The sequence below is a fragment of the Triticum urartu genome, chromosome 5A (assembly GCF_056163025.1).
Source record: "Triticum urartu cultivar PI428250 chromosome 5A, HENAU_Tu73, whole genome shotgun sequence".
Taxonomy (NCBI): domain Eukaryota; kingdom Viridiplantae; phylum Streptophyta; class Magnoliopsida; order Poales; family Poaceae; genus Triticum; species Triticum urartu.
In genome coordinates, this window is record NC_141877.1 from 468471396 (window position 1) to 468497583 (window position 26188).

Sequence of the window (26188 nt, forward strand, 5' to 3'; positions counted from 1 at the left end):
TAAGGCCCAATACTTCCCCGGAGGGTTCCGGTAACCCTTCCGGCACTCCGGTTTTCTCTGAAATCACCCGAAACACTTCCGGTGTCCGAATATAGCCGTCCAATATATTGATCTTTATGTCTCGACCATTTCGAGACTCCTCGTCATGTCCGTGATCATATCCAGGACTCCGAACAACCTTCAGTACATCAAAATATATAAACTCATGATGAAACTGTCATCGTAACGTTAAGCGTGCGGATCCTACGGGTTCGAGAACAATGTAGACATGACCGAGACACGTCTCCAGTCAATAACCAATAGCGGAACCTGGATGCTCATATTGGCTCCCACATATTCTACGAAGATCTTTTATCGGTCAGACCGCATAACAACATACGTTATTCCCTTTGTCATCGGTATGTTACTTGCTCGAGATTTGATCGTCGGTATCTCAATACCTAGTTCAATCTCGTTACTGGCAAGTCTCTTTACTCGTTCCGTAATACATCATCCCGCAACTAACTTATTAGTTGCAATGCTTGCAAGGCTTATGTGATGTGCATTACCGAGAGGGCCCAGAGATACCTCTCCGACAATCGGAGTGACAAATCCTAATCTCGAAATACGCCAACCCAACAAGCACCTTCGGAGACACCTGTAGAGCACCTTTATAATCACCCAGTTACGTTGTGACGTTTGGTAGCACACAAAGTGTTTCTTTGGTAAACGGGAGTTGCATAATCTCATAGTCATAGGAACATGTATAAGTCATGAAGAAAGCAATAGCAACAAACTAAACGATCAAGTGCTAAGCTAACGAAAAGGGTCAAGTCAATCACATCATTCTCCTAATGATGTGATCCCGTTAATCAAATGACAACTCATGTCTATGGTTAGGAAACATAACCATCTTTGATCAACGAGCTAGTCAAGTAGAGGCATACTAGTGACACTACGTTTGTCTATGTATTCACACATGTATTATGTTTCCGGTTAATACAATTCTAACATGAATAATAAACATTTATCATGATATAAGGAAATAAATAATAACTTTATTATTGCCTCTAGGGCATATTTCCTTCAGTTTCATATTTTTTATATGTGTTGCATCATAGTACCGGCTGCTCGCGCGCGCTGGATTTTGCCGCGCCTGCTGGAGCTATAGCGGCGCCATATTTTGTTGTGCCTGTTGGAGCAAACGCCCTCATGTGCACAAAAAAACGCTATTTCAATGTTGAATAAATATTTTAGCGCGCCGCGCAACCGCGCGCCTGTTGAAGATGCTCTAATTGGTAGCTTTTGCCAAACGCTAATGCTAATTGCCAGTCTTCCGCCATCTGGACAAATAGAGAAGGGTGCGTGGCGGCATTAGATTGGCCAGACAGATGTTCAAACTCCTGCTAAGTCTTTTTTGTTTGGTTTTAGTTTGCAGAGAAACGGACATCCAGAACGCTCTGCAGACCCGATGAGGATGGATATCACGTTGGATGGCAAAACGAGTCTGGTCAGCACGTCTCAAATGGATGCGAGCGATTTGAGGATCCGCTTTAAAGATGCCTTAATCACGCAACCCATACAACAAACAAAACAACATAAAAAAAAAACAAAGCAGCCACTTACATTATTGGACGAATGGTGAAATTCGGAAATATGGGCCAGCGGCCACCCTAGCGGCTGCTAAGCCCGATCGAGCCATGACCGGTTAAATTACTCCCATCAAATTAAGTCGTCGCTCTGCAGGAGCCAATTAAATGTCTAGACTAGATTCCAAGTCAGTCGTCCGAACTAATTCGGAAATATCGGCCAGCGGCCACCAACCTAGCGGCTGCTAAGGCCGATCGAAGCATGACTGGTTAAATTACTACTACTAGTACCATCAAATTAAGTCGTCGCTCTACAGGAGCTAATCTGTTGGTGCGGCGGTCAAACTTCCATCAACATCGCGCTAGACGTTAGCTTCGGGCGTCCGGGACGGCGAAAGTCTACTGCATGTGTTCTGACTTATGAGTTCTGACCGACTGCATGCCAGATCACTTCTGAGTGCGGTAGTCACATCCGCTACTACAGCTAGCACAATCCATCTGATAAATAGGGCATCGCCACAATAAGAGAATTCTGGCATCCATTGGAAGATAGCTTCCAAATCCATGGCGCACGCTGGCACTACCAGTGCCACCCCGTGTTCGGTTGTGTTGTACAAGTTATTCATACTGCTCTTTTCCATACAAGGATCTACCGCGGGAGCTACTGATGTGATCACATCCACGCGGCCGCTCTCTGGGAAACAGAAGTTGGTCTCCCAGGGTGGCAAGTTCGCTTTGGGGTTTTACCAGCCAGGTAACTGACTTCATCTGTATCCCATTCCCATGCATCTTCTTAATTGCTCCCCCCGTCTCATAATATAAATCGTTTTTGCAAACTAACGGGAGTAGAACATATGCCAATGGATTGTCTTTATTTTTCCTTTTCTCTTCTGTTATTTATTTTGTTTGTGAGAAACAAATATAACAGCAATTGTTCTGTTTTTCGCAAACCTAATATCGCCCCTCAATGAACATATATGGAAGATTTGTCTAGAAAGAAATTAAAGAAGTTATATGCTACATGTAGTATTTCAAATTATATATGCGCGCTGCCGCTCTGCCCTTGTTTTGCAGTAAGTACATGATCAAGATAGCACAATAATCCTTTTGTCAGGAAAAGGATTGCCGTAGGCATTATTTATCTATTTGCAGGGAGTGGGCATTCTTTTTTTAACTAAGAGAAAAGGTGATAAACATAATGCATCTACTACAGCAGATTAACCATCTAGTAATAAAAGTTATTGCAACAACCTTTCTTTTACATTATTTATACAACTTATGTGATCCTAAGAGTCATGAAATGATTAAAATATATCTTTAAATATATTGTAGTTACTCGTAGAATGTGTGCTATTATGCTACATATTCTCACCGCATCTAAAACAAAGTATGTGTTTTTTTGGAGAATTACATAGTATAAGATAATTTAAACCCAGTTTGGCTTCAAAGAACTCAGTTCCTCAAACCCCTATGCTGAATTGAAATGGCTTCTACAAGATTCCATGTCCACTTTTTTATTTGGATGTCAAATGGAAATGGAAATTTTCATATCACAAATGTTCGGTCTCCTAAAAAATCCATATGTCGATCAAAAACATGTTAGCAAGAAAAATATACATACAAGCAACTGAAATCCGTCAGGTACAGTCTTATCTACTATGTAGAGAAGCTAGGTGATATATGCCCATGAGGGGCCATATTAGGTTTGTGTAAATCTTTGGTATTTACATTTTAACCTCACATTCCCACCATAAATTTGCATTAAATCAAATGATATTTTTTTGGATGAGTTGGTGGGTAAAGAAGACATTGTGTGCATATTGGTACTTTGGTTCCCCCATGAAACCCCCATAATAGCATATTCTGCCAAATCTCCTGTGTACCTATGTGAATATGTCATTGTGTTTATGTTGTGGCTGCCCTTCATTTTATAGGGGTTAGGGTACATGTGTATGGCCCCAACACTACCTTGTAGTACTACCTTTATCATTTCAAAACAAAAGATGTAGTTTGATTGCCCAAATACATGCTTTGACCAAGATTTAGGTCAAAAAATGTAGTTTATTTTGTAGAAATTAAACATAATTAGATTTGTATTTAAAGCCTTTTCATTCAATTATGTTTTTTTAGACGTTGACTAGATATTCTATGAGAGATTTATGGACAAATCATGGATTTAGGCAGACAAACTAGGTCTTATTTTCAGGCAGAGAGAGTATCCTTGCACACTATCCACTCATTAACTCCAAGTCTATTGCGTACATTTGCTTGTAGAAAAACCAAACGGTCTATAAGGTCAAGGTAAACTGGACTCGAGAATAGTTGTGAAGCCAAAACTGACTCTTTCTACTTAAAATGTACTCTGAATAAGAAAATGGCCCGTTTTGATAGCTTTCTATCTCATCATTTCCGGTATCTTTTCATTAAAATTTGTGTTCTCTACCATGATGCATGCAAAACAATATTGTAGGTGGTGGACCCCAAGACAAGTGGTATATTGCAATATGGTATAACAAGGTGCAAAAAGTTACTCCAGTGTGGATAGCCAATAGGGAAACACCCATCTCAGACCCGGCATCATCAGAGTTAACTATATGGACTGATGGCAACTTGGTTCTTCTCAACAAGTCTAGGTCTATATTTTGGTCTAGCAACACCACAACCACCACTGGAGCCTCCAACACAACCATTGTTGTTGTGCTCCTCAACACTGGTAATCTAGTTCTTACATATGCATCCAACACCTCCAATATAATATGGCAAAGCTTCAATCACCCCACTGACACTCAACTTCCTGGCATGAAGTTTGGGCGAAACAAGCTCACAGGCGTGAGTGACCGCCAGGTCTCATGGAGAAACTATATGGACCCATCTCCAGGCCTCTTCTCGGTCACGATGGATCCGAGCGTAGCAGCACAATACTTGCTCATATGGAACAACTCCCGACCTTATTACACCCCTGGAAAGTTCAATCCGCAAGCAGGCGCATTTAGCAGCATCCCATCGATGACGGTGATGATGATGCCAAACTCTATATACTCATATGAGTATGTCGAAAATGACAAGGAGGAGTACTTCTTGCTCACAGTCAAGGATGATAACCTCTTCCTCCGCACTGTGATTGACCCATTTGGCCAACAGAAGGGGATGGTATGGTTAGAGGACAAGCAAGACTGGATGTTATACTTTGCGGAGCCCAGTGAGAAGTGCTCAGTCTACTCCATGTGCGGGGCTTTCAGTTGGTGCGCCGAAAACATCATCCCAATGTGTAGCTGCCTTAGGGGCTTCAGCGCACAAAGTGCAATTGAATGGAGCTCGGGAAATTACACGGGAGGTTGCACCAGGAATGTTGCATTGCCATGCAGCTTAAATGGTGGAGGTTCGGTGCCATTAGTGCATAGATATGAAGAGGATAGATTCTATGTGGCCAATAACGTGAGATTGCCTGATGGGTCACAGACTGTGAGAGCAGCAAGCGCAATTGAGTGTGAGGTAGCCTGCCTTAACAACTGTTCTTGCATGGCCTACTCTTACAACGAGACCTGCTCTTTGTGGTACACCGATCTGATGAACCTAAAAGAAAATCTTGATAACACAACTAATAGTATATTCATTCGACTTCCTGCTTCTGAGATACCACACACCAAATCTTCGAGAGGGCGACCATTATGGGTTATTGTTGGAGGCTCAATACTCGCATTGGGTGTATGCCTTGTGGCTGTTTTGTGTCTTCTTCATAAAAGAAGAAGCTTCAAGGGTTTACCTCACATTGACATTAACATGACCACCTTTAGGTACAAAGATCTGCAATTGGTAACTAAGACCTTTTCAGAAAAGCTAGGTGCTGGATCTTTCGGCTCCGTGTTCAAAGGAGTCCTTCAAGATGGCACAACTGTGGCGATTAAGAAGCTTGAAGGTGTTCGTCAAGGCGAGAAGCAGTTTCGGGCAGAGATGAGCACACTTGGAACTATTCACCATGTAAATTTGATCCAATTGCTTGGGTTTTGCTCAGAAGGAGAGCATCGGATGCTCATTTACGAGTACATGCCACATGGCGCACTAGACCAACACCTGTTTAGGGCTGGTCTTGGTGATGTTCTGCCTTGGAACACAAGATACCAAATAGCCATCGGCATTGCCAAAGGTTTAACTTACTTGCATGACAACTGCATGAATTGCATCATCCATTGTGATATCAAGCCAGAAAACATATTATTGGATGCAACATTTTCCCCAAAAGTGGCGGATTTTGGACTGGCGAAGCTGCTAGGCCGGGACTTTAGCAGGGTCATCACGACAATGCGAGGAACCATCGGGTATTTGGCACCCGAATGGATAAGTGGTACCGCCATCACTGCGAAAGCTGACGTGTTCAGCTACGGAATGATGCTCTTTGAGATCATCTCGCTGAAAAGAAATGTGGAGCATGGGAAGCGATGCGCAGACAAGTTCTTTCCGATACTAGTTGCAACGAAGATTCAAGAAGGAGATGTGCATGAATTGTTGGATGCTCACTTGAGAAGAGATGTCAACTTGGAGGAGCTCGACAGGGCTTGCATGGTTGCTTGTTGGTGCGTCCAACAAGATGAGCGCTCTAGGCCGACCATGGGAGTAATTGTACAGATATTGGAAGGTCTCGTGGAGGTTAATATGCCGCCAGTTCCACGATATCTTCAGGTTCTAGCTGAATCGGCGGGCGAATCGATGCTCTCATCAATCGAATAATCAGTCAAAAACTAGTATTGTGTATTTTGTTTATTAAGAATTCCATGTACGTGTTTCTTATGCACATGTATACACTTTTTCCATAAAGAATAGCTCATTATGTATTTATATTTGTGCTTTTACTCAAGTACTTGAGGTTGTAAGCTCACACATGTTTTTAGTTGAGATAAACTTATTTGAAGCATTCGACCTTGAAAAAAGTGTTGCCATTTGACAATATATTTTAAATATGTAGTTTGTTGAACTTTTAATATAATATGATGTCATCTTTGTGTGTGTTAATTTAAAGCTAGGCTAAAACGCCTCTCATCTATCTATATGTGAGAATGTTCATGAGACTCACAAATGAATTGGATCATTACTCAAGTTCGCGATGGCAAAACCCTCCCTCGTCATTGTGCCAAGGTACCTAGCAGTGCTCCGCGTACACGACTGCATATACATGAAGCACAAATCATTCATGAATAGATCACGTGGTTTGTGGCAGCAGCGCCGCGAAGTATGCATCTCTCTCTCTCTCTCTCTCTCTCTCTCTCTCTCTCTCTCGGCTATGTGTGTGTGGTTGGACGATTTAAAAACTGACAACATGGGGGCTAGAGGTTGTCGCTCCACGGGCGACGAGAGAAGACAAGGGTCGAGCGTGAAGCAGGAAATTGAGCAGTGCCCACCCAACCACTCAATGACACCTCACATTGTATACATACTCATGTTTTGTAAGATTTTCCTTATTTAAGAAAGATAGGTATTTCAGCAGTTGGCCCACCATCGTGTAAATGCAAGAGCACAGACTCATTCTCTCTCTTCTGTGAAACAATAAATCCAACATTTTCTTTTCCCTTGACTAATTTAAAACATGCATATCTTTTAAATCATATATTTGTTTTTATTTTTTTTATATATTTGAACTTCTTACGCTAAAACCTTTAAAATGAGACCAATCTATGATATTTTTCAGCCATGTTTAAATTTGAACATATATTTCACATTTTGAAACAATTTGTTTCACAGTACAATTTCACTTTCTGTAGTTACCATTTCACGCCAAACATACATTTCACTGTCACTGGCTTGTTTCACAAAACTAACATCTATTTCAATTGCATATTTCTCAAATAACCTATTTCACTCTTTTGAAATAAATCATTTCACATTTTAAATAATCAGTTTCACACTGATGCATTACGATTTTACTTTCTTTGGTTATTATTTCACAGGTTAGAACCTACGTTCCACTTTTCAATGGCTTGTTTCACAACAAAAACTAAATCAATTGAACGTTTCTCAAATAACCTATTTCACTCTTTTGAAATAAATTGTTTCACATTTTCAAATAATCAGTTGCACATTGATACATTATAATTTTATTTTTTGGTTACTATTACACAATTTAGAACCTATGTTTCACAAAAAACATCTATTTCAAGCGAAATAGGTTTTTTCCACACACAAAATGTGAAACATTGAAATTTAAATCTGTTCAAAATGTATCCAAGATTGGTTTAGTTCTAAAGGCCTTGCCACCATCAAATATATAAATTATTTAAAAAACTAACTTGTGATTTAAAAGATATGAATGTTTTTATTTGGCTAAGATGAAATAAAGTCCATGGATTTATTTGCGAGAGAGAGAAGAGACATGTGCATGTGTGTCCTTGTCTCACAAAAAGTAGACCGAAAAAAAGTAGTACTCCATTATGGATGCTTAAGTGGGATCCACTAGATGTATTTGGTCCGGTATAATTTTTGTATAGCAGAATAATGAAAATAAAATAGTGATACCACACAGATCTTGATGCACATGTGAATGTCGGATGCGTTATTGGTAGGTAAGAGCATCGCTAGCAGATCCCACAAAAGGTCGGCTCGCAAAACTTTTTTACGATACTGCGAGCGCTCTGGCCGAACATATCCCAGAAACCCATCCCGCAAATGTTTTGCGGGACGCGTTTACGGGATCTGTTCTGCACCACAGGGCTCGCGGTACCGCAAATAAAACCATGGAATAAAAGTTCATCATCACTAGTAAATCATCATCAAGCACCGCCACCACCACCATTCACATGGCTTGCCGAAGCACCACCACCCATGCCGAAGCCGCTGCCGCCACCATCACCACCACAGGAACGTATCTGGTGCACCAAGGCAATTGGTGCTACCGGTGCATTGGACCCCGTTGTACATTCAAAAATGTTTTAAAAAATCCGGAAAAAATTTAGTGTATCGATACAACATAAATGTATGTTGTCACAAAAATTAAAATTAAAATTCAAAACAATGGTCAAGATACAAAAATGACAAATTTGACATCAATGTGCTAATGGGCCAAAACTGAAGCCCAACTTGTGTTATGTACTATTTAGTGTCAAATTTGTTATTTTTATATCTCGAGCAATGTTTTGAATATTGATCTAAAATTTTTGTGACAACATACATTCATGTTGTGTCAATGCACTAATTTTTTCGGATTTTTTCGAATATTTTTGAATGTGCAACAGGCGACAGTGCACCGGTAGCACACAGCACACAAATTGCCCCGGTGCACCAAATACATCCCCCCCCCCCCCCCCGCCCCCACAAAGCACCACTACCCATGCCGAAGCCACCACCACCGAAATATAGATCAAGCAAGTGGTCCGAATGGCCGAAGCATAGATCACGGGAGCAAACCAAGGAAAAGAAAAAAAATATACCTCCATGTCGTTTCATCGAACACAGTGTAGGTGTGGCCGGCGGCTTCACCGTGAATGTGGATGTCGTGGTCAGCCGAAGGAGGAGGAGGAGCCCGGCCCCTTGTCGTGATCGCCTTCTTCCTTGGTTTTGTCCGCGCAATGGCCGGGCCGGTAGAGGGGATCTTCTTCCTCCCGCCCGCAGCCTTGGCAGGTGGAATCGGAGGGCCGAAGGTCAGTGGTGCGGTACCGGCTACACAGTCTTGGACGAGGTGGTTCCCCTGCCTCTTCCTCTTGATGCCGGCGTCGAAAGGAGTTGGGGCCGTGGGAGGCGCGGGCGGACGGAGCGGCGACGATGGAGGCGGCGGCGCTGTATGGTATGGGGCACCCGGGGGGCGGCGGGTACTCCATCCTGCCGAATTCCAGCGCCATGAGGCCGGACGGCGAGGTCGGAGGTGGGATTGTAGGCGGCGGCGGCGGCGCGGGAGGCGGGAACTGCCACACTCCGGGAGGCGGGATCCGTCCATCCGCCGATCGCGAGCACTATGTAGTTGCGACTACCGGTTAGCTGCCACATCCGGACAGGGGCGGAGCCAGGATTTTGGTATAGGGAGGGGGGGGGGGGGGGGGAGGGCAAGTCAAGTTCATAACTTTTTTTCTAGACAGAAAAGATAACTATCATCCTACTGTAATATGCGACATGGATATAGTTGTATGAGTTTGAATCTAACTCTACCATTGCCAATAAGATGACAAAAGGTTAATAATGAAGAGAACTTACCTTCTAATTTCTTTCGACGTATATGATCATGCAATGCCGAAGAAAGTCTCCCAGTTGGCGTTAAAAGGATAGATTGATATTTAGAGTGTTTCAGGGCACTTGCTAGCTGATATGGTCCGTTAGATATATAAAAATATTGAGATTCATCTTGCTTGTCCAGTGGCACCTCCCAATTTGACAGGTTTTTGCATGTTCTCCAACATTAACCATGTCCGGCATATCCTGATCATTATTGTCAATTGGATTAGGATTTGTAACTTGCACATCAGCCTCATTAATAATTTTAGTAGGTTGAGAATTTTAAGCAACTAGCTTAAAAAATGAATTAATCTTAATGGTGTTTTGCTCCTCATAGCTGCTGAATTGCAGTCTCGCAATAAGCTACTGTATATTGGACAAGTAGGACATAGAAAAAATTTGCATCACAAATAAGAACTAATGCAAGATAATTTGCATCATGATCATGATAATTTTTAGGACACATACAAGGTAGAAATTCTTCATAGAATGATAGCATCATAAATCACAGAAGCAAAACAAATAAACAACACAAATCTGGTGTATAAGTTCAACAAAGATACAAAATGAGGAATTAGGGATTTAGATTAGTAGATGCATGGTGTGATGTACTGATGTGTCAAACCTTGGGTTCTTGGCAACTTCCCGCTGGTTGGATCCGGATGATTTGACAACTGAAGAAGGCTGCGTCGCACCGTCGCGGTATGAATAGGATCGGCAGAAGCAGGTCCAGGAGAGCGAGCAGAGGCGGCCGGGCGTGCGAGGGCAAGAACGGCAGCGACTACTTTCGCGTACTAACCAACATGCAGGCTAATCACACGTGAGAACGTACGTAACTACTGGGCTTCACATGGGCCTTTTCCTTTCTTTCTTAAATTAGTGTTGAGATAGGGGGGGCCGAGTATGTATAAACCTGAGAAATACGTGCGTTCGTATCGCTAATTACGTTGCATCGCTCGATCGTTAGGGGGGGCCAGGCCCCTGCTCTCCCCCCCTTGTCTCCGCCACTGCATCCGGATATCCCTGATAAGGCCAGAACTCCCAAGCACCAGATCGGCAGCCCGGCAGCACCACGCATGGGCCATGGCCTGGGATGGAGACGAGCTCGAGTGACAAGCCACGGTCGTAGCAAGACAGAGAACCTCGGCAATAACATGCTGCTCGGGGCGACCAGACGTTCCCGACTCCCGAGTACCTTGCTCTTTGAAGAGGACGAGAAAGTCTTCCGGCGAGAAGGCACGGATCGGGCGATCGGCGGATGGACGGATGCTTGCAAACTCGGCTTGGATTGCTGCAGCCACCTCACCCAGATAGACCTCAGGTCCGGTGCCGGTGATGGTGACCACGACCGCTCCGCGCATAAGCTCGTTCTCCATTTGCAGTAGCTCGTCAGAGGGCTCGAGGAAGCGGCTACCAATCGAAGGATCACGCAGAACAGCGGCAGTAGCCGCCGTCGCCTCGAATGGACCCCTGGCTGAACGAAGGTCCACGAATCGAGCTCTTCGCCGACCCCTCACGAACGTGACCACTTCAAGATCGCTGCAACCGCATGGCGCCCGGCGGCGGGGGGCGCGGGCAGAGGAGCGTGGGCGCCCTCCGCGACAAGTTGACCGGCGCATCCTCACACTACGGGGCCGACGTTGATGTCAAGCTGCACGGGCGTTTGCACGCCGCCGAGAGCTGGCCCTCGCCAACGCACTGCAGGCATTGCGCAGGATTCGGGCAGACGGTTGTGCAACATCAGGGACGCGAGGAGCGGCTGGAGACGACGCTCCCTCCGAGCTCTGGCTCCGGCGAGAGACACATACACTAGCCCTCTACCATCCCTCGCAGCGCCCGCGCGCTAACGGCGGGCGGACGAGGGAGGGTTCTATACCGAGGGAGAGGACATCTCGGAGCGGGACCGGCTCATCCTCACACTACGGGAAGACATTGGCACAGCGCTGGGAGGAAGAAGGTAGGGGAGAGGGGCAAGACATTGGGCGACGCGGGCCTCCAGGTGGACGCGGGTGCCGCGCAGGAGATCCACAGACCGCTCGATGTCGAGGAGTTAGCCTGGCATATTCAACGTTGTCGCGATTGCTAATCAACCTTCGTGGCCTGGCCATAGATAAATCTCGTCATCTGTCGAAATTTTGACCCTAAATATCTGGAGGATCAACGCAACGTCATATGATGTGTCGTCCTTTCCTTAATTTTCGTGAACCTCTAGCCGATGACGCGTAGAGCTGGTGTAGTCGTACGTCCTTCTTCGCGATAGTTTGTTAAGAGTAATGCTACACGTACAAACTAGTTATAAGTTTTACAAAGAGGATTAATTTGATTGGTCAATAGGTAAGGAGGCGACTCACCCCCTGAAAATCAAGGGGGGGGGGGGGGGGGGGGGGCAAGTCTGTGATTGATTAGTAAATGAAAAAAATTCCTAGTCAGCATGTAAACACCAATTTATATGATTTTGAAGACTGAAGTACGGCAAGTACAAAGAAAAATATCCAAAAATAGGTTCGTCAGTGCTTAAGGTTGCAAACATGCATGTGCTGAATGGCTGTAATAAATACTCCAACATAATAACTGATATTACGTATCAAATAGTATCTATTAGAACGAATTCGATATACAATACCAGTATATATAAATATATATGTATGATATACCGTACAAATTCACCAACATAATAACTGAGATACAGATATCAATGAAGAGCATGCCTGAACGAATGAAATGCTACTTGTCTACACGACCACTTTCACAAGCTATACAATCCAGATGTAGAGAGGTTTCTTCGACCACAGAATCGTAGATTTGACAGATAACTAGGACGAACTGATATTTATTCACATGATTCTTCTTCCGCACGCACACCATTCACCACCTTGATAAGCCCCTGGCTGAAAAGTCAAATAACGGAATTCTTAGGAACGATCGGAAACACCAGTAAACATGCAGCAAGGATTATACAAGTTGATACCTAGCTAGCTAGGCTGGTTGACTCACCTGTCGGTTTACCACCACCGGCACTTGCATCATCGGCTTTGTACGGCTGTCTTGGTGCGTGAGAGTTGCTGCCGTTGCTCGACACAGCGGTCTTCGTCGTCATCCCTTTACTACCTGCTTTACGGAGCGCACGAATGCATGCAAAAGGCGTCAAGAAAGTGCAAGAAAGCATCAGAGACCATAGAAAGGTAGTACCAGAAAGGTGCGGATCTGATAAAGGCAGAGCTATCCATGCATGCATGCACGTACGTGTGCTCAGGTGTTGATCGGATGAGTGACACTCACTGACCTGCAGTAGGCGGCGGCGGCGGCTTCTGGCCCTCCGTGTACGCGGCCCTCTGCTGGCCGGAAGACCCTTGCATTGGAGGCACAGATCTACTTTGTCCTGCATATATATGTATGTATGGAGAATATATTAGAACATCAGAGTTGACAAATTGCTTACTCCGATCGTGCATGTGCATGCAATGGACGAATTGGATATCTGGAGAGGCTGGCTCACCCTTCGCCGCCATGCTCAGTCCTGGAAACCTTGGTGTCTCCCTGTCTTCTCTTCAGCTAGCTTGCTTTGGAAGAGTTTGTTGCTAAATGCTTCGATAGTTGTAGGCTACCCATGGATGGGTATATATACAGGGAGTACGCACGCACAAAAGGCAAAATCATGGAAATTTCATCTGGTTGAATCCATGATGTATTATACATGGTGTACGTGTACATGTATTGCTGTACAGAGCCATTGTCATTAGGCCCGCCTTGACCCAGCGCGTTTTCCTTGGATCTCCCGCGTATCAACAAGATGCGTCCGGCTGGTACGGTTGCAGTTGAGATACGATGTGGACGTAGTATTTATTTGAAATAATGAAGTTCGATTCAAATGGCGTCATTGCCTGTAATGTGCGCCCTTGAACAAAAGTCATCAGAAAATGACAAAACATAGCGATACAACAATTTATTATCCCAACCCGCGGAACTTTTCCCATCAACTCGTCGAACATGATCAATGTTTTCTGATCAGCTGGTCGACAGATGGATGCTCTGCCATGGAAAACGTCATGAACGTAATGGACTTCACGAAGGTCTGGACATTAAACTGAACTCCCAGGTATCATCGGGTATCATCATGTGTAGTTTCCGTCGCATTTCCGTGCAAATCGAAACACACCGACATGCGCGGGCGTCCAACTCCCAATTAACTGAGAGGCTCGATTTCTACATGAAGTCCGGAGAGAGATCAGTATAGTTTGTTCTCCGAGTCGTTTGCATGTGGAGTACTACATTAATTAGGTTCTCCAAGTATTATGTCTGGAGAAGAAGAAGAGGGGGAGCAGGACCAACATGTACAGCCATGCATAACTTAATGAAACTGTCCCGACCGTGGAAAAACGAAGTACTAGTATTGAACGGGTGGTCGGTACCTTATATGGGAAGATGATTGTGTATTTCTGGGAACGTGTACTTCTACTTCTGTGTACTCCCTCCGGTCCTTTTTACTCTGCATATTAGGTTTGTGTCAAGTCAAACTTTGCAAAGTTTGACCGAATTTATATTAAAAAATATCAACATCTACAATATCAAATATGTATACTATGAAACTACATTTCATAATGAATCTAACAATGTTGATTTGGCATTGTGAATATTAATACCTTTTTCTAAAATTTTGATCAAAGTAGAGATACTTTGACTTCGGACAGACTTTATATGCGAACTAAAAAGGACCGGAGGGAGTACCACCTTTGTTTTTTGTTTTTGAGGGACTTCTGATGTACCACCTCGCTATACACATGTGTTGTCCTTTTATCACACTGCGTGGTGTCCAACACAAATTTGACTGGGTTGGTTGTTGCCTACCTTCCCTTCACTATAGTAGTAGTTCACAAATATAGCATTTTCAACATACTGCACGTTAACCTATACAGTATATATACTACTCCATGTGTCCATGCGTCCATTATTAAATCTAAATGTTAATACACTACTATAGGAATGACTAGCAATGACCACCGCAAAAAGCCCGGCAGTGGCAAGGCTCCCACGGGCGTCCACCACTGCTAAAATGGCATCAGTGACGGGCATGCGCCCGCCACTGGTACAAACTCTTTAGTGGCGGGCATGGCTTTGGCGCCCGCCACTGTTGAGTGTTTAAGCAGTGACAGGCATATTTGAGTGACCGCCACTGACTACTTAGGCATGCAAATAAAAAAAATTGCAGCCACGGCAACATTGAGCTGCAATGGCTGTGTTTTTGCATAAAATATATATAATAAATTGCAATATGTTGTGACATTATAGTGATTTTGATAAGACATTACAATACATTGCAGCATATGTTAATGAACCACGGCAATATTTAACTTTTATTTCCATGGCAAGTTTTACTTTTCATTTGCCGATGGCAAATTGACCCTTATTAACATGACAATTTTACCTAAATCCGCATAGCAATATTTAACTTCTATTGCCGAGGCAAGTTTTACTCATGGCTAATTTACCTTTATTAACATGTCAAATTTACCTACATCCCATGGCAATATTTAGCTTTTATTGCCATGCTAAGTTTTACTATTTATTTGTCCTTTATTAACATGGTAGATTTTACTTTTTTGCCATAACAAATATATGCAAATTTTAATATGATTTTGGTTATGGCGCTTTTCTTGTTCTTTTTTTAACTTTTCATGCCTTTTCACACATGGCAATTTTTGCATAAATTAGATGTATTAATTAAAAATATACCATGACATTTTTTCCTATGAATCTGCCATTGCAAATTATTTTGTTTGTATGATGGAAATTGCCATGACTTGTTTTGGGTTATTGTTAAAATATATTGTTCACCCATGGCAATTTTCTGCATTTGAAAGTTGATGGCATATTTTCTACTCAATAAAGCAAAAAACTGGCCTTTTGTCACAGCAAAAACAAAATAAAATTTTGTCTTTTTTTTCTAATTTTTTGTTACTAGGCTTTTTGATTCACTTTTTGAGCTGTTAGGGGCTGGGGAGGCGTTCGCATTGGGGGGCTTCTCCTCCCAAACGTAATCGTTCGTCGATGGTGAGGTATTGTACCGAACGTCTCGTTCGGTTTGGCACCTGCCCAGACCAAACAGTCGGGAGATATCAGGGTCCTACTCCCTCCGTCCCATATTATAAGAGCATTTCTCACACTAGTGTAGTGTAAAAAATGCCCTTATTTTATGGGACGGAGGGAGCACATTTTATTTTTTTGCAGGGTTAAAAGGATTTCATTGCTCAACTGTTGAAATATTCGTTCCTACATAGTAGAGGAATGTCTGCAGGTCCAGATCGCAACCAAACTGCAGTTCGGCCCTCCGATCGTCCGAAAGAGGGAGCACATTTTAGCAAGTAACTATTTTATGCTAAACATGCAAAATAATTTGAAGTACGAATACATCTATAATTCCATGATATGGTATTCCAAATATTAATATTTTCATATAATTCAAATATAGTTGCAGGACATATATTTCCAGAGGTGGACGGGTACCAGAGTGGCAACCCGCGGAGATGATGGACCGACCGCTTGATGTCGAGGAGCTATCCTAGAATGTTCAAACGTTGTAGCAACTAGCAATTGCTAATCAACCTTCGTGGCCACAGATAGATCTCGTCGACGTCATCTCATCTGTAACTACCATTCTCACCAAAATTTCCAGGACCGAAATTCCCAGGAGCAGGAAAGAATCCTTGTTCGATCCTTCTATGCGCGGGGCCCGAGCCCGACCCTGAATATCTGGAGGAGACCAACGTTTCCTGAACTCGCCGATGAGTTGTTGAGCTGGTTAGCTGGTAGTACGTCCTACTCTTCGCAGTACTCTATTTTTTTCTGGGTACTCTAGTTTGTTAATTTGGTCATCAGTTTAGATGATTTGAAGACGAAAGTACACCAAGTACAAACAAGAATCCATAGTTTCGTGAGCTGAAGGTCGTAAATATGCATGTCATGAATGGCAGTACATTATAATACCCCATGGAGCGTCTATTAGTACAACGAATTCAATATACTTGATGCAAAAAAAAGGGATGCAATATACAATTCCGGTATATGTACATATACAATCCACTGTACAAATCCACCAACATAACTACGGTATAGATATAAACGAAGAGCATGCATGAATGAATGAAATACTACTTGTCTACACGACCACTTTCAGAAGCTATACAATCCATATGTAGGTATAGAGGTGTCAGCGTCCCTGAAGCTGACCCAGCCCACGGTGCACGGCCCAAGTGTGCACGCGTGGCCAACAAGCGAGTGCTGGGCCCAGAGTGGGTGGCGGCGGCCCAGGCCCACGCGACGACTACTTGACCGCAGCCCCTCAGAAGGCAGGCATCCAAAGGATCACGGAGACGGCGGCGGCTACCCCTTTCCCCTTTCCCTTGAACCCTAGTTCTTCCTCTCCATTCTTGTACCCGAATCAAGCCTCTACCTGAGAGCTAGTGTGGTTAATCCAAGTATTGTAAGAGAGATCCTATCATATGGTATCAGAGACCAAACTCCACCCTCTTCGCGTCGTTCTGGCGCGTCTCGTCGAGACCAGGAGCCTGCATCAAGCCCGGGCGCATCTCGAAGCCATGGATCCGAGTGTCTCTGGTTCCTCACCAAGCTGGAGGCCAAAATCGAAGCCTCTATAGACGCGCAGACCAAGGCCCAGCAGGCGACATCCGCCAAGATTGACAAGGTACTCAAGTGGCGGCCCGATCTGGAGTGTCGGGTGGCGGATCTGAGCGATGCGGTGGCGGCGCTGCAACTCGCTCAGCCCACGGCGCCCAAGGAGGGCGAGGAACCACCCTCGACGCAGGATCCGCCCGCGACGCACGGCGTCCCCATCGGACTCGTGCCTGGCCGGCGACCCATCAACAAGGGCCCGATGGCCACGACGTTTTCAACATCACACAGGGGCCGACGGCGGTGTCGTTCCAGACGCCGTCGCCGCTCCCGGCAAGCGTTCAGCCTGATTCCCTCTTGTCTCCATCTATGGTCTCTCCCTTTGCTCATGCGAGCCAGATGCTCGCTGGATTGGGCCAAGTGCACCCGTCTATTTCGTTTCCTCAATTTACGGGCGAGAATCCGAACCTCTGGAAAACCCTGCGCGAACAATATTTTTCCATGTTCGGCATCCATCCATCTTTTTGCGTTCCGATGGCGGCGCTCAATTTTTCTGGTACTGCATCAGTTTGGCTGCAGACGATTTAGAAGCGTTTGTCGGAGTTTGATTGGGAAGCATTTACCTCCCTGTTGTGCACCCGTTTTGGTCGGGATCGCCACCAAATGCTGATTCGCCAGTTCTATTCTTTGTGACAGACCACTTCAATAGCTGATTATATTGAAAAATTTGAGATGATCATTAATCACTTGAGTTCATATTCTGATTCTATCCATCCTTACTACTTTCTCACTCGTTTTGTGGAGGGATTGAGGACCGATATCCGAGCAGTGGTGCTGGTCCAGAGACCCCCCGACCTGGACACGGCGTGCTCATTGGCGCTCTTGCAGGAGGAGGTGCTTGGTGGCACGTTCGGGGCACTGCCCAGACCACCTGACGCAACAGCCAAAGCAGCACTCCCGCTGCCGCTACCGCCACCCCCGAGCCGCCCCGCACCCACAGCAGGGGCGACTGATCGACGTGGCACGGACGCCGCGCGCGCTGAATCTACCAAGCTCAAGGCGCTGCGGGATTACCGCCGCGCCCGCGGCCTGTGTTTCAAGTGCGGCGAGAAGTGGGGGCACGATCACGTCTGTCCCACTTCGGTCCAACTGCACGTTGTCGAAGAACTTCTGGACGTCTTCAGCATCGACAGCACCATTGACATGCAGCTACCACCGCCTAAAGACACAGTCATGGCTCTCTCTCTCTCGACTGTGTCCGGGGGCGTATCAGCCAAAGCATTCCGGTTGCGCGCCTGGATTCAAGGCCGCGAGGTGCTCATGTTGGTGGACTCCGGCAGCACCAACTCATTCATCGATCAAGAACTCGCTGCGAGTCTGTCCGGCGCGCGCCCTCTCCCGCGTGCCTGTTGTGTTCGTGTGGCGGACGGGGGTGAACTCTGTTTTGCAGTGGTGCCAGCCTGCGAATGGTGCACTCAGGGGCATGATTTCCGCACAAATCTGAAGGTGCTCGCCTTGGGCACATATGATGCAATCCTCGGCATGGACTGGCTGGAGAACCATAGTCCTATGACGGTGGACTGGCGTGCCAAGTCGCTGGAATCCCAATCTCCGTTGGGCAAAATCAAGTTGCAGGGGCACGACGCGGAATCATCGACTTGCCTACTCATCAATGCAGTGCAACTCCAAAGCTTGTGTAAAAACAAGGCTGTCAGCAATATTGTGCATCTGTGTCCCATATCTAAAGATCAAATGGAGGGACAGCAGATTCCTGAATGTCTGCAACCTATCCTGAACGATTTCGTCGATGTCTTTGGGGAGCGAGAAGGATTGCCACCCAAGCGCTCGTGTGATCACAAGATACAACTGCTTCCAGGAGCTCAACCTTTCAGTATAAGAGCATACAGACACAAGCCGGAGCAAAAAGATGAGATAGAGCGACAAGTTGCAGAACTCTTGAAATCGGGGGTGATCCAAGCCAGCAATAGTCCATTCTCATCCCCGGTGATCTTGGTCAAGAAAAAGGATGTCACATGGAGAATGTGTGTCGATTACAGGCAGCTCAATGCTCTCACATGCGTGGCGAAGTTTTCGGTCCCTATAATTGAGGAATTATTGGACGAGCTACAAGGAGCTCAGTGGTTCTCTAAGTTAGACCTGCGAGCAGGGTATCATCAGATACGGATCGCTGAAGGTGATGAGTTCAAAACAACATTCCAAACCCACTTCGGGCAGTTTGAATTCAAGGTGTTATCGTTTGGCTCGGTGGGAGGTCACTTCAATGGAGCAGTTTACACAACTCTGAAACCGGTCAACAGGAAATGTGTGTTGATGTTCTTCGATGACATCCTCATTTTCAACCGCACACTCTATGAACACAAGGAGCATCTTCGGCAGGTCTTGGCCTTGTTGCGCAGGGATCAATGGAAAGTCAAGCTGAGTAAGTGTGCGTTCGGTCAACTACAACTGACATATCTGGGGCACGTCATCAGTTCCAAGGGGGTGGCTACAGAACCAAGCAAGGTGAAATCCGTGGCGGAGTGGCCAACACCGACCAATGTCAAAGAAGTCCGAGGTTTCCTCAGCCTTGCAGGCTACTACAGACGCTTTATCCGGCACTTTGGGATGCTCGCACGGCCCTTGTTCAACCTGCTCAAGAAAGGAACGCCCTTTGTATGGACTTCCATCACAAAACAAGCCTTCCAGGCTTTGAAGAATCAGCTGATCACAGCCCCCGTCCTTGCCTTGCCAGATTTCTCTCAGCAATTCGTTATTGAGACGGACGCCGGCGACAAAGGAGTGGGAGCAGTCCTCCAGCAACGTGGTCACCCGATCGCGTTTATGAGCAAAGCTCTCTGCCCGAGGTACCAAGGGATGTCTGCGTACGAGAAAGAGTACCTGGCAATCCTTGTAGCGGTGGACCAATGGAGACCTTACTTGCAACACGCGGAGTTCCTGATCCTCACCGACCAATGCTACGTCTTGAGCTTGCCTTGGTTTTCCCCGAAAAGGAAGGGATGATGCAGCAGAGTAGCGTAAGTATTTCCCTCAGTTTTTGAGAACCAAGGTATCAATCCAGTAGGAGCCCACGCTCAAGTCCCTCGTACCTGCACAAAGCGATAGCTACCCGCAACCAACGCGATTAGGGGTTGTCAAGCCCTTCACGGTCACCTACGAGAGTGAGATCTGATAGATAGAATATTTTTGGTATTTTTGATATAAAGATGCAAAGTAAAAAGTAAAAGCAAAGTAAATAGCAAAACAAGATTAAAGTGATGGAGATTGATATGATGAGAATAGACCCGGGGGCCATAGGTTTCACTAGTGGCTTCTCTTGAGAGTATAAGTTTTCTACGGTGGGAGAACAAATTACTGTTGAGCAATTGACAGAATTGAGCATAGTTATGAGAATATCTAGGCATGATCATGTATATAGGCATCACGTCCGTGACAAGTAGATCGAAACGATTCTGCATCTACTACTATTACTCCACTCATCGACCGCTATCCAGCATGCATCTAGAGTATTAAGTTAAAAACAGAGTAACGCTTTAAGCAAGATGACATGATGTAGAGAGATAAATTCATGCAATATGAAATAAACCCCATCTTTTTATACTCGATGGCAACGATACCATACGTGTTTTGCTGCCCCTTCTGTCACTGGGAAAGAACACCGCAATATTGAACTCAAAGCTAAGCACTTCTCCCATGGCAAGAACTACCAATCTAGTTGGCCAAACCAAACGGATAATTCGAAGAGACTTGCAAAGATAACCAATCATACATAAAAGAATTCAGAGAAGATTCAAATATTGTTCATAGATAGACTTGATCATAAACCCACAATTCATCGGTCTCAATAAACACACCGCAAAAGAAGAAGATTACATCGAATAGATCTTCACAAGAGAGGGGGAGAACATTGTATTGAGATCCAAAAAGAGAGAAGAAGCCATCTAGCTACTAACTATGGACCCGAAGGTCTGAGGTAAACTACTCACACTTCATCGGAGGGGCTATGATGATGTAGAAGCCCTCCGTGATGACGGCCCTCTCTGGCGGAGCTCCGGAACAGGCCCCAAGATGGGATCTCGTGGATACAGAAAGTTGCGGCAGTGGAATTAGGTTTTTGGCTCCTGTTCTGATTGTTTGGGGGTACGTGGGTATATATAGGAGGAAGGAGTACGTCGGTGGAGCACCGAGGGGCCCACGAGGCAGGGGGGCGCGCCCTGTAGGGGGGGGGCGCCCCTACCCTCGTGACCGCCTCCGGTACTTCTTGGAGTAGGGTCCAAGTCTCCTGGGTCTTATCCGAGAAGAAAATCACGTTCCAAAAAGGATTTTTCTGTTTGGACTCCGTTTGATATTCTGTTTCTTCGAAACACTGAAATAGGCAAAAAACAGCAATTCTGGGCTGGGCCTCCGGTTAATAGGTTAGTCCCAAAAATAATATAAAAGTGGAAAATAAAGCCCAATATAGTCCAAAATAGTAGATAATATAGCATGGAGCAATCAAAAAATATAGATACGTTGGAGACGTATCAGGCATCCCCAAGCTTAATTCCTACTCGTCCTTGAGTAGGTAAATGATAAAAAGAGAATTTTTGATGCGGAGTGCTACTTGGCATAATTTCAATGCAAAATTTCTTAATTGTGGTATGGATATTCAGATTAGAAAGATTCAAGACAAAAGTTCATATTGACATAAAGAATAATAACACTTCAAGCATACTAATAAAGTAATTATGTCTTCTCAAAATAACATGGCCAAAGAAAGTTATCCCTACAGAATCATATAGTCTGGCTATGCTCTATCTTCACCACACAAAGTATCACTACAAGAATTCTGTTAATTCATGACAGAATGAATCCGTCACAGGCCTGTGCAAAACTGTCATGGAAGGGCATACGTGACGGATTCAAAATCCGTCATGTATATCGCGTCATAATTTTACCACCGCACACTCCATGACGGATCATCCAAAACCGTCATGGACCATGACGGTTCTTGACTGTCATGGATAACAGTTAACTGACATACTCATAACGGCGTTAACTTACCGACCAAATCATCATCTGACATGGATCTGACGTGGCAGCCCATGTAGTAATCAGCCCATCTAAAGTTTTGGCCTAGTAAATTTCAGTTGAGTCCAAAAGTGGCTGCCCATAATAATTTCAAGTAAGGCCCACTAATTTCAGTCCAAGACATTGGCCCATCTCTCATTTCTCTTGGTCCATGAAAATTTCAAGCCACTAAGAATTTGACGAAAAATATATGCTCCTGTCATTAAAAAAGAAAATTACAGAAGTACACCAAAAGTATACCAGTACGGGAGCAAAAAGAAGACACAAAAAACATTAATTGTACAAGCATGTCTCAAAGTACACTATGCTACTCTACAGCCAGTAACGCCCAAATCAATCGAGGCCAGCTCTCGTCAAACATTGACTAGGGGTCATCCCATGTTTCTGCACACCAAAGTCATCAGCATGCACATCTTTGTTGTTGAAAATGCTCCCAAAAACCAATATCTGCCACATGATGAAAATTATGTCACATTATAAAATATTATAGCAAGTAGGTAAAACTAGAAGTAGCTAACTACACGTTATAAGGTTCTATAATTTTTTTCACTCCCTGGATGCAAAGTGGTGCAACAAATTTAATCAAACATGGGAAAAGAAACAACTAGCGACAACAAAAAGGAATGATGAATATACATAGGTCAACAGAGTTGGTAGGGAGAAAAGAACTAAACTCCATTGTGGTTATTTGACATAAAAAGTTCCACTACACTAAACTCGATAAGACATGCAGCCCAGCTAAATATTCTGTGATGAGAAGTGCTAGCCGCATATCAATTAGATGATACTCCCTCCGTCCGAAAATACTTGTCGGAGAAATGGATGTATCTAGACGTATTTTAGTTCTACATACATCCATTTTTTTATCCATTGCTCCAACAAGTATTTTGGGACGGAGGGAGTACCAGTTAACAACACATGCTTCTACACAGGCTAGTTATTTTGCAAAAACATATCATAATAATATACTGGACAACAATGATATTACAACACTAAGTAAGCTTGAAAACGTATTCCTATGTTATCTATGAACAGGAGCTTGGCCCCTACATTCTGTCCTTGGTAGCCACATGGTAATTCTTACTAGGCCACTCATATTTACTTCTCCTGACCCCTCCCCCCACCTCCTTCTCATCATGTAACACAAACTGATTGGACTGTTTTGACACACTAACATATTAATGTAAAGTCAGTGGGAGCCTTTCCCACTGTCATCAGTTCTGAAAAAACTGCTATAAGAATAATTATGCAATCTAAAACTAATGCTCATCGTAAACATACTCAGAACCACATTAGCTATATGAACTGTACATGTCAAAGATGTGAAACACATTAACAATTGAAGTTAATTACTCCATTTCACAAAACATACAGGACAAAAGTGGAGTTATGATCAGAACCAACGCATTTACATGATGCAAAATGCAGTACATGTTTTATTCTAGAACAAACAAAATACATTTAGAAACATAATGAAGGAGTATTACGGAGAGATTGCGATGCAAAAATTGAAGGAATGTACCCAAAATATCCAAAGATATAATTTCCTAATAAAAAGAGGCCATATTTTGACTCTCCACTGCGACATACGTGAAAAATATAACTATATTGAGCGTTTAAATTTTAATGACAGAAAGGTGCATCTCCATTGGTGGAGTCATGCTCCCTTTCTAAATGAGCTATAATTATTAGTAAAAAATCAGCCTCTAAGCGACAGTTATGATAACCTGCCAACTGGTGTCCGAGTTATCTTAAAAACAACCCAGACTATATTGTATCGCTGTTGGGACCCTATCATCTCTCAATTAAGCATCTAAATGAACTATTTAGTTGAGTTGTGCCGCTCCTGTATACACAGTTTGTTGTAACAGAGTTTCTGCAGTTTAAGAAAACACATGGTGCACATCATGATATACAACTACAATCACAAAGCCACAAACTCCTACCTACGACTGTTATGTAGGAAATGAACATAAAGCTGTCATAAATTTCTGAATTCAAAATAAAAGATGGGTAAAAACTGTAAAGCTAGGAGAGGGAGAGTGAAGGGAACTGACTATACGCCACCTACACATGGTGCACATCACGGTTCTGTTTTTTTTAAGATACGCGCCTGGGGGCGGCCCTGGGGGCCGACGGCCGGGGACCGACTCGCCCCCAGTGCCGTTTTTTCGCCAGCTCACCCCTAGGCGGCGCTTTTAGACGCCCCCTGGGGGGCCAACGGCTGGAGATGCCCTAAGCAGCAGAGATACTGAAAAGTGTAGTTTATCAAGATGACAAAGGGAAAGACATTGTGCTTGCATTGCGTTGACATACTCTCGATGCATGTAATATAATTTTAATGTGGTATATATGGATTGGAATGATGATTTGAACATACTAGCATACTGCAGACAACATAGATATACGTACATATATGGCTCTGTCAGAAACTGGAGCAAAATAACACCACGCCCAATCCTGAACTTCTGATGGTTCTGATATTGATTCTGCATTAACTCCTCCTGCTCAAGAACCAAGTCGATGTACATACATATCAGAATCATTCCAGAGTGATTCATGTACCTTAACAATAAATAAAAACTATTGGAGCTAGAGGACAGGAGACAGAGGCCAAGGGGTTACTGGATTTGCCGACGTCCTGCACGCGCCACTGGATGGGGGAGAAGGGGGTTCAGCGGCAGGACGTGCTTATGTTGTAACGGCGCTCCTCCTTAGAGGTCGACGAGGAGGAGCACCAGCGTTCGCCGGCATCGTCGTCGAGAAGGACAAGCTCGCCGTGCCCGCCCTCGTCCCGGACAGGCGAATACAGGGTGCGCCACGTCCATGGATCCTGCGGGAGGAGATCCTCCACGCCGCCCTGCTCAAGGTGGACCACAAGGAGGCGAGGGCGCGCGTGGGGGTGCCGTAGACGACGAAGAAGAGCCGCCAGAGGCCGCCGGGGATGCGCCGACGACGAAGGCGGTGCTGGAGTCTAAAACCTAGCACGGGAGTGGATTTTGGGAAAGCGGTAGAAGCCAGGAGGGGGAAATCTTGCCGGAGGGGAGGATGGACCGGAGCGAGGCGAGCTCGGTGGTGTGCTCCGCGCCGGCTATAGCCGCTGCAATCGCAGGAATCGGGCGCGGGCGGCTGTGGTGGCTGAGGAAGGGAGGAGAGAATGGGGATTAGGGTGACATGGGTGTGGCTCGTGGGCTTAAGTAGTCTGGCTCGAAATTTTGGCCACCGGCCGCGTGGGCGACTTAAAAATTTACATTTCCGCGTGCGCTCTGGAAAGTTCGCGCGTTCTCTTTTAGTTTTAACTTTTTATAATACATATAAACCATTGGCTATATCCAACTGACATATGGGACAAATAAAAGTCACACAGGACACATCGGCGGCAATCGGTGACGGTCCGGATGGTGTATAAAGAAAGAAACAACTAAGCACTAGCAAGTCAAATGGTGACAATTTTTGTGACGGCCAGTGATGTCCATCATAAAGGGGCTACCTTTTTGGGAGGGCAGTCACATCCTGCTGATCCATGACGATTTCCGTGATGGATAAGAGAAATTGTCATTGTCTGTGACGATTTCTGAGAACGTCAACAGAAATCCGTCACGTATTAACAGGTTTCTTGTAGTGTATTTAAATCATGCACAACCCCGATGACAAGCCAAGCAATTGTTTCGTACTCTAACTTTTTCAAAACTTTTTCAATCTTCACGCAATACATG

At 44.7% G+C, this 26188-nt stretch overlaps 1 protein-coding gene and 1 long non-coding RNA gene across 2 annotated transcripts; one reads left to right on the forward strand and one right to left on the reverse strand.

Moving 5' to 3' along the window:
• The first annotated feature begins 1871 nt into the window (after window positions 1-1871).
• On the forward strand, window positions 1872-6797 carry LOC147972010 (G-type lectin S-receptor-like serine/threonine-protein kinase At2g19130). The gene is made up of 2 exons (XM_087522908.1): window positions 1872-2322; window positions 4039-6797. The coding sequence occupies exons 1-2, from the start codon at window positions 2133-2135 to the stop codon at window positions 6291-6293; spliced, it is 2445 nt and encodes an 814-aa protein (XP_087379034.1). The 5' UTR covers window positions 1872-2132; the 3' UTR covers window positions 6294-6797.
• Window positions 6798-12752: 5955 nt separating this feature from the next.
• On the reverse strand, window positions 12753-13334 carry LOC147972011 (uncharacterized). The gene is made up of 3 exons (XR_015603359.1): window positions 13255-13334; window positions 13042-13137; window positions 12753-12866 (listed from the first exon to the last, which is right to left on the reverse strand). It is a non-coding gene; the product is annotated as an uncharacterized LOC147972011 (long non-coding RNA).
• Between the last annotated feature and the right edge of the window lie 12854 nt (window positions 13335-26188).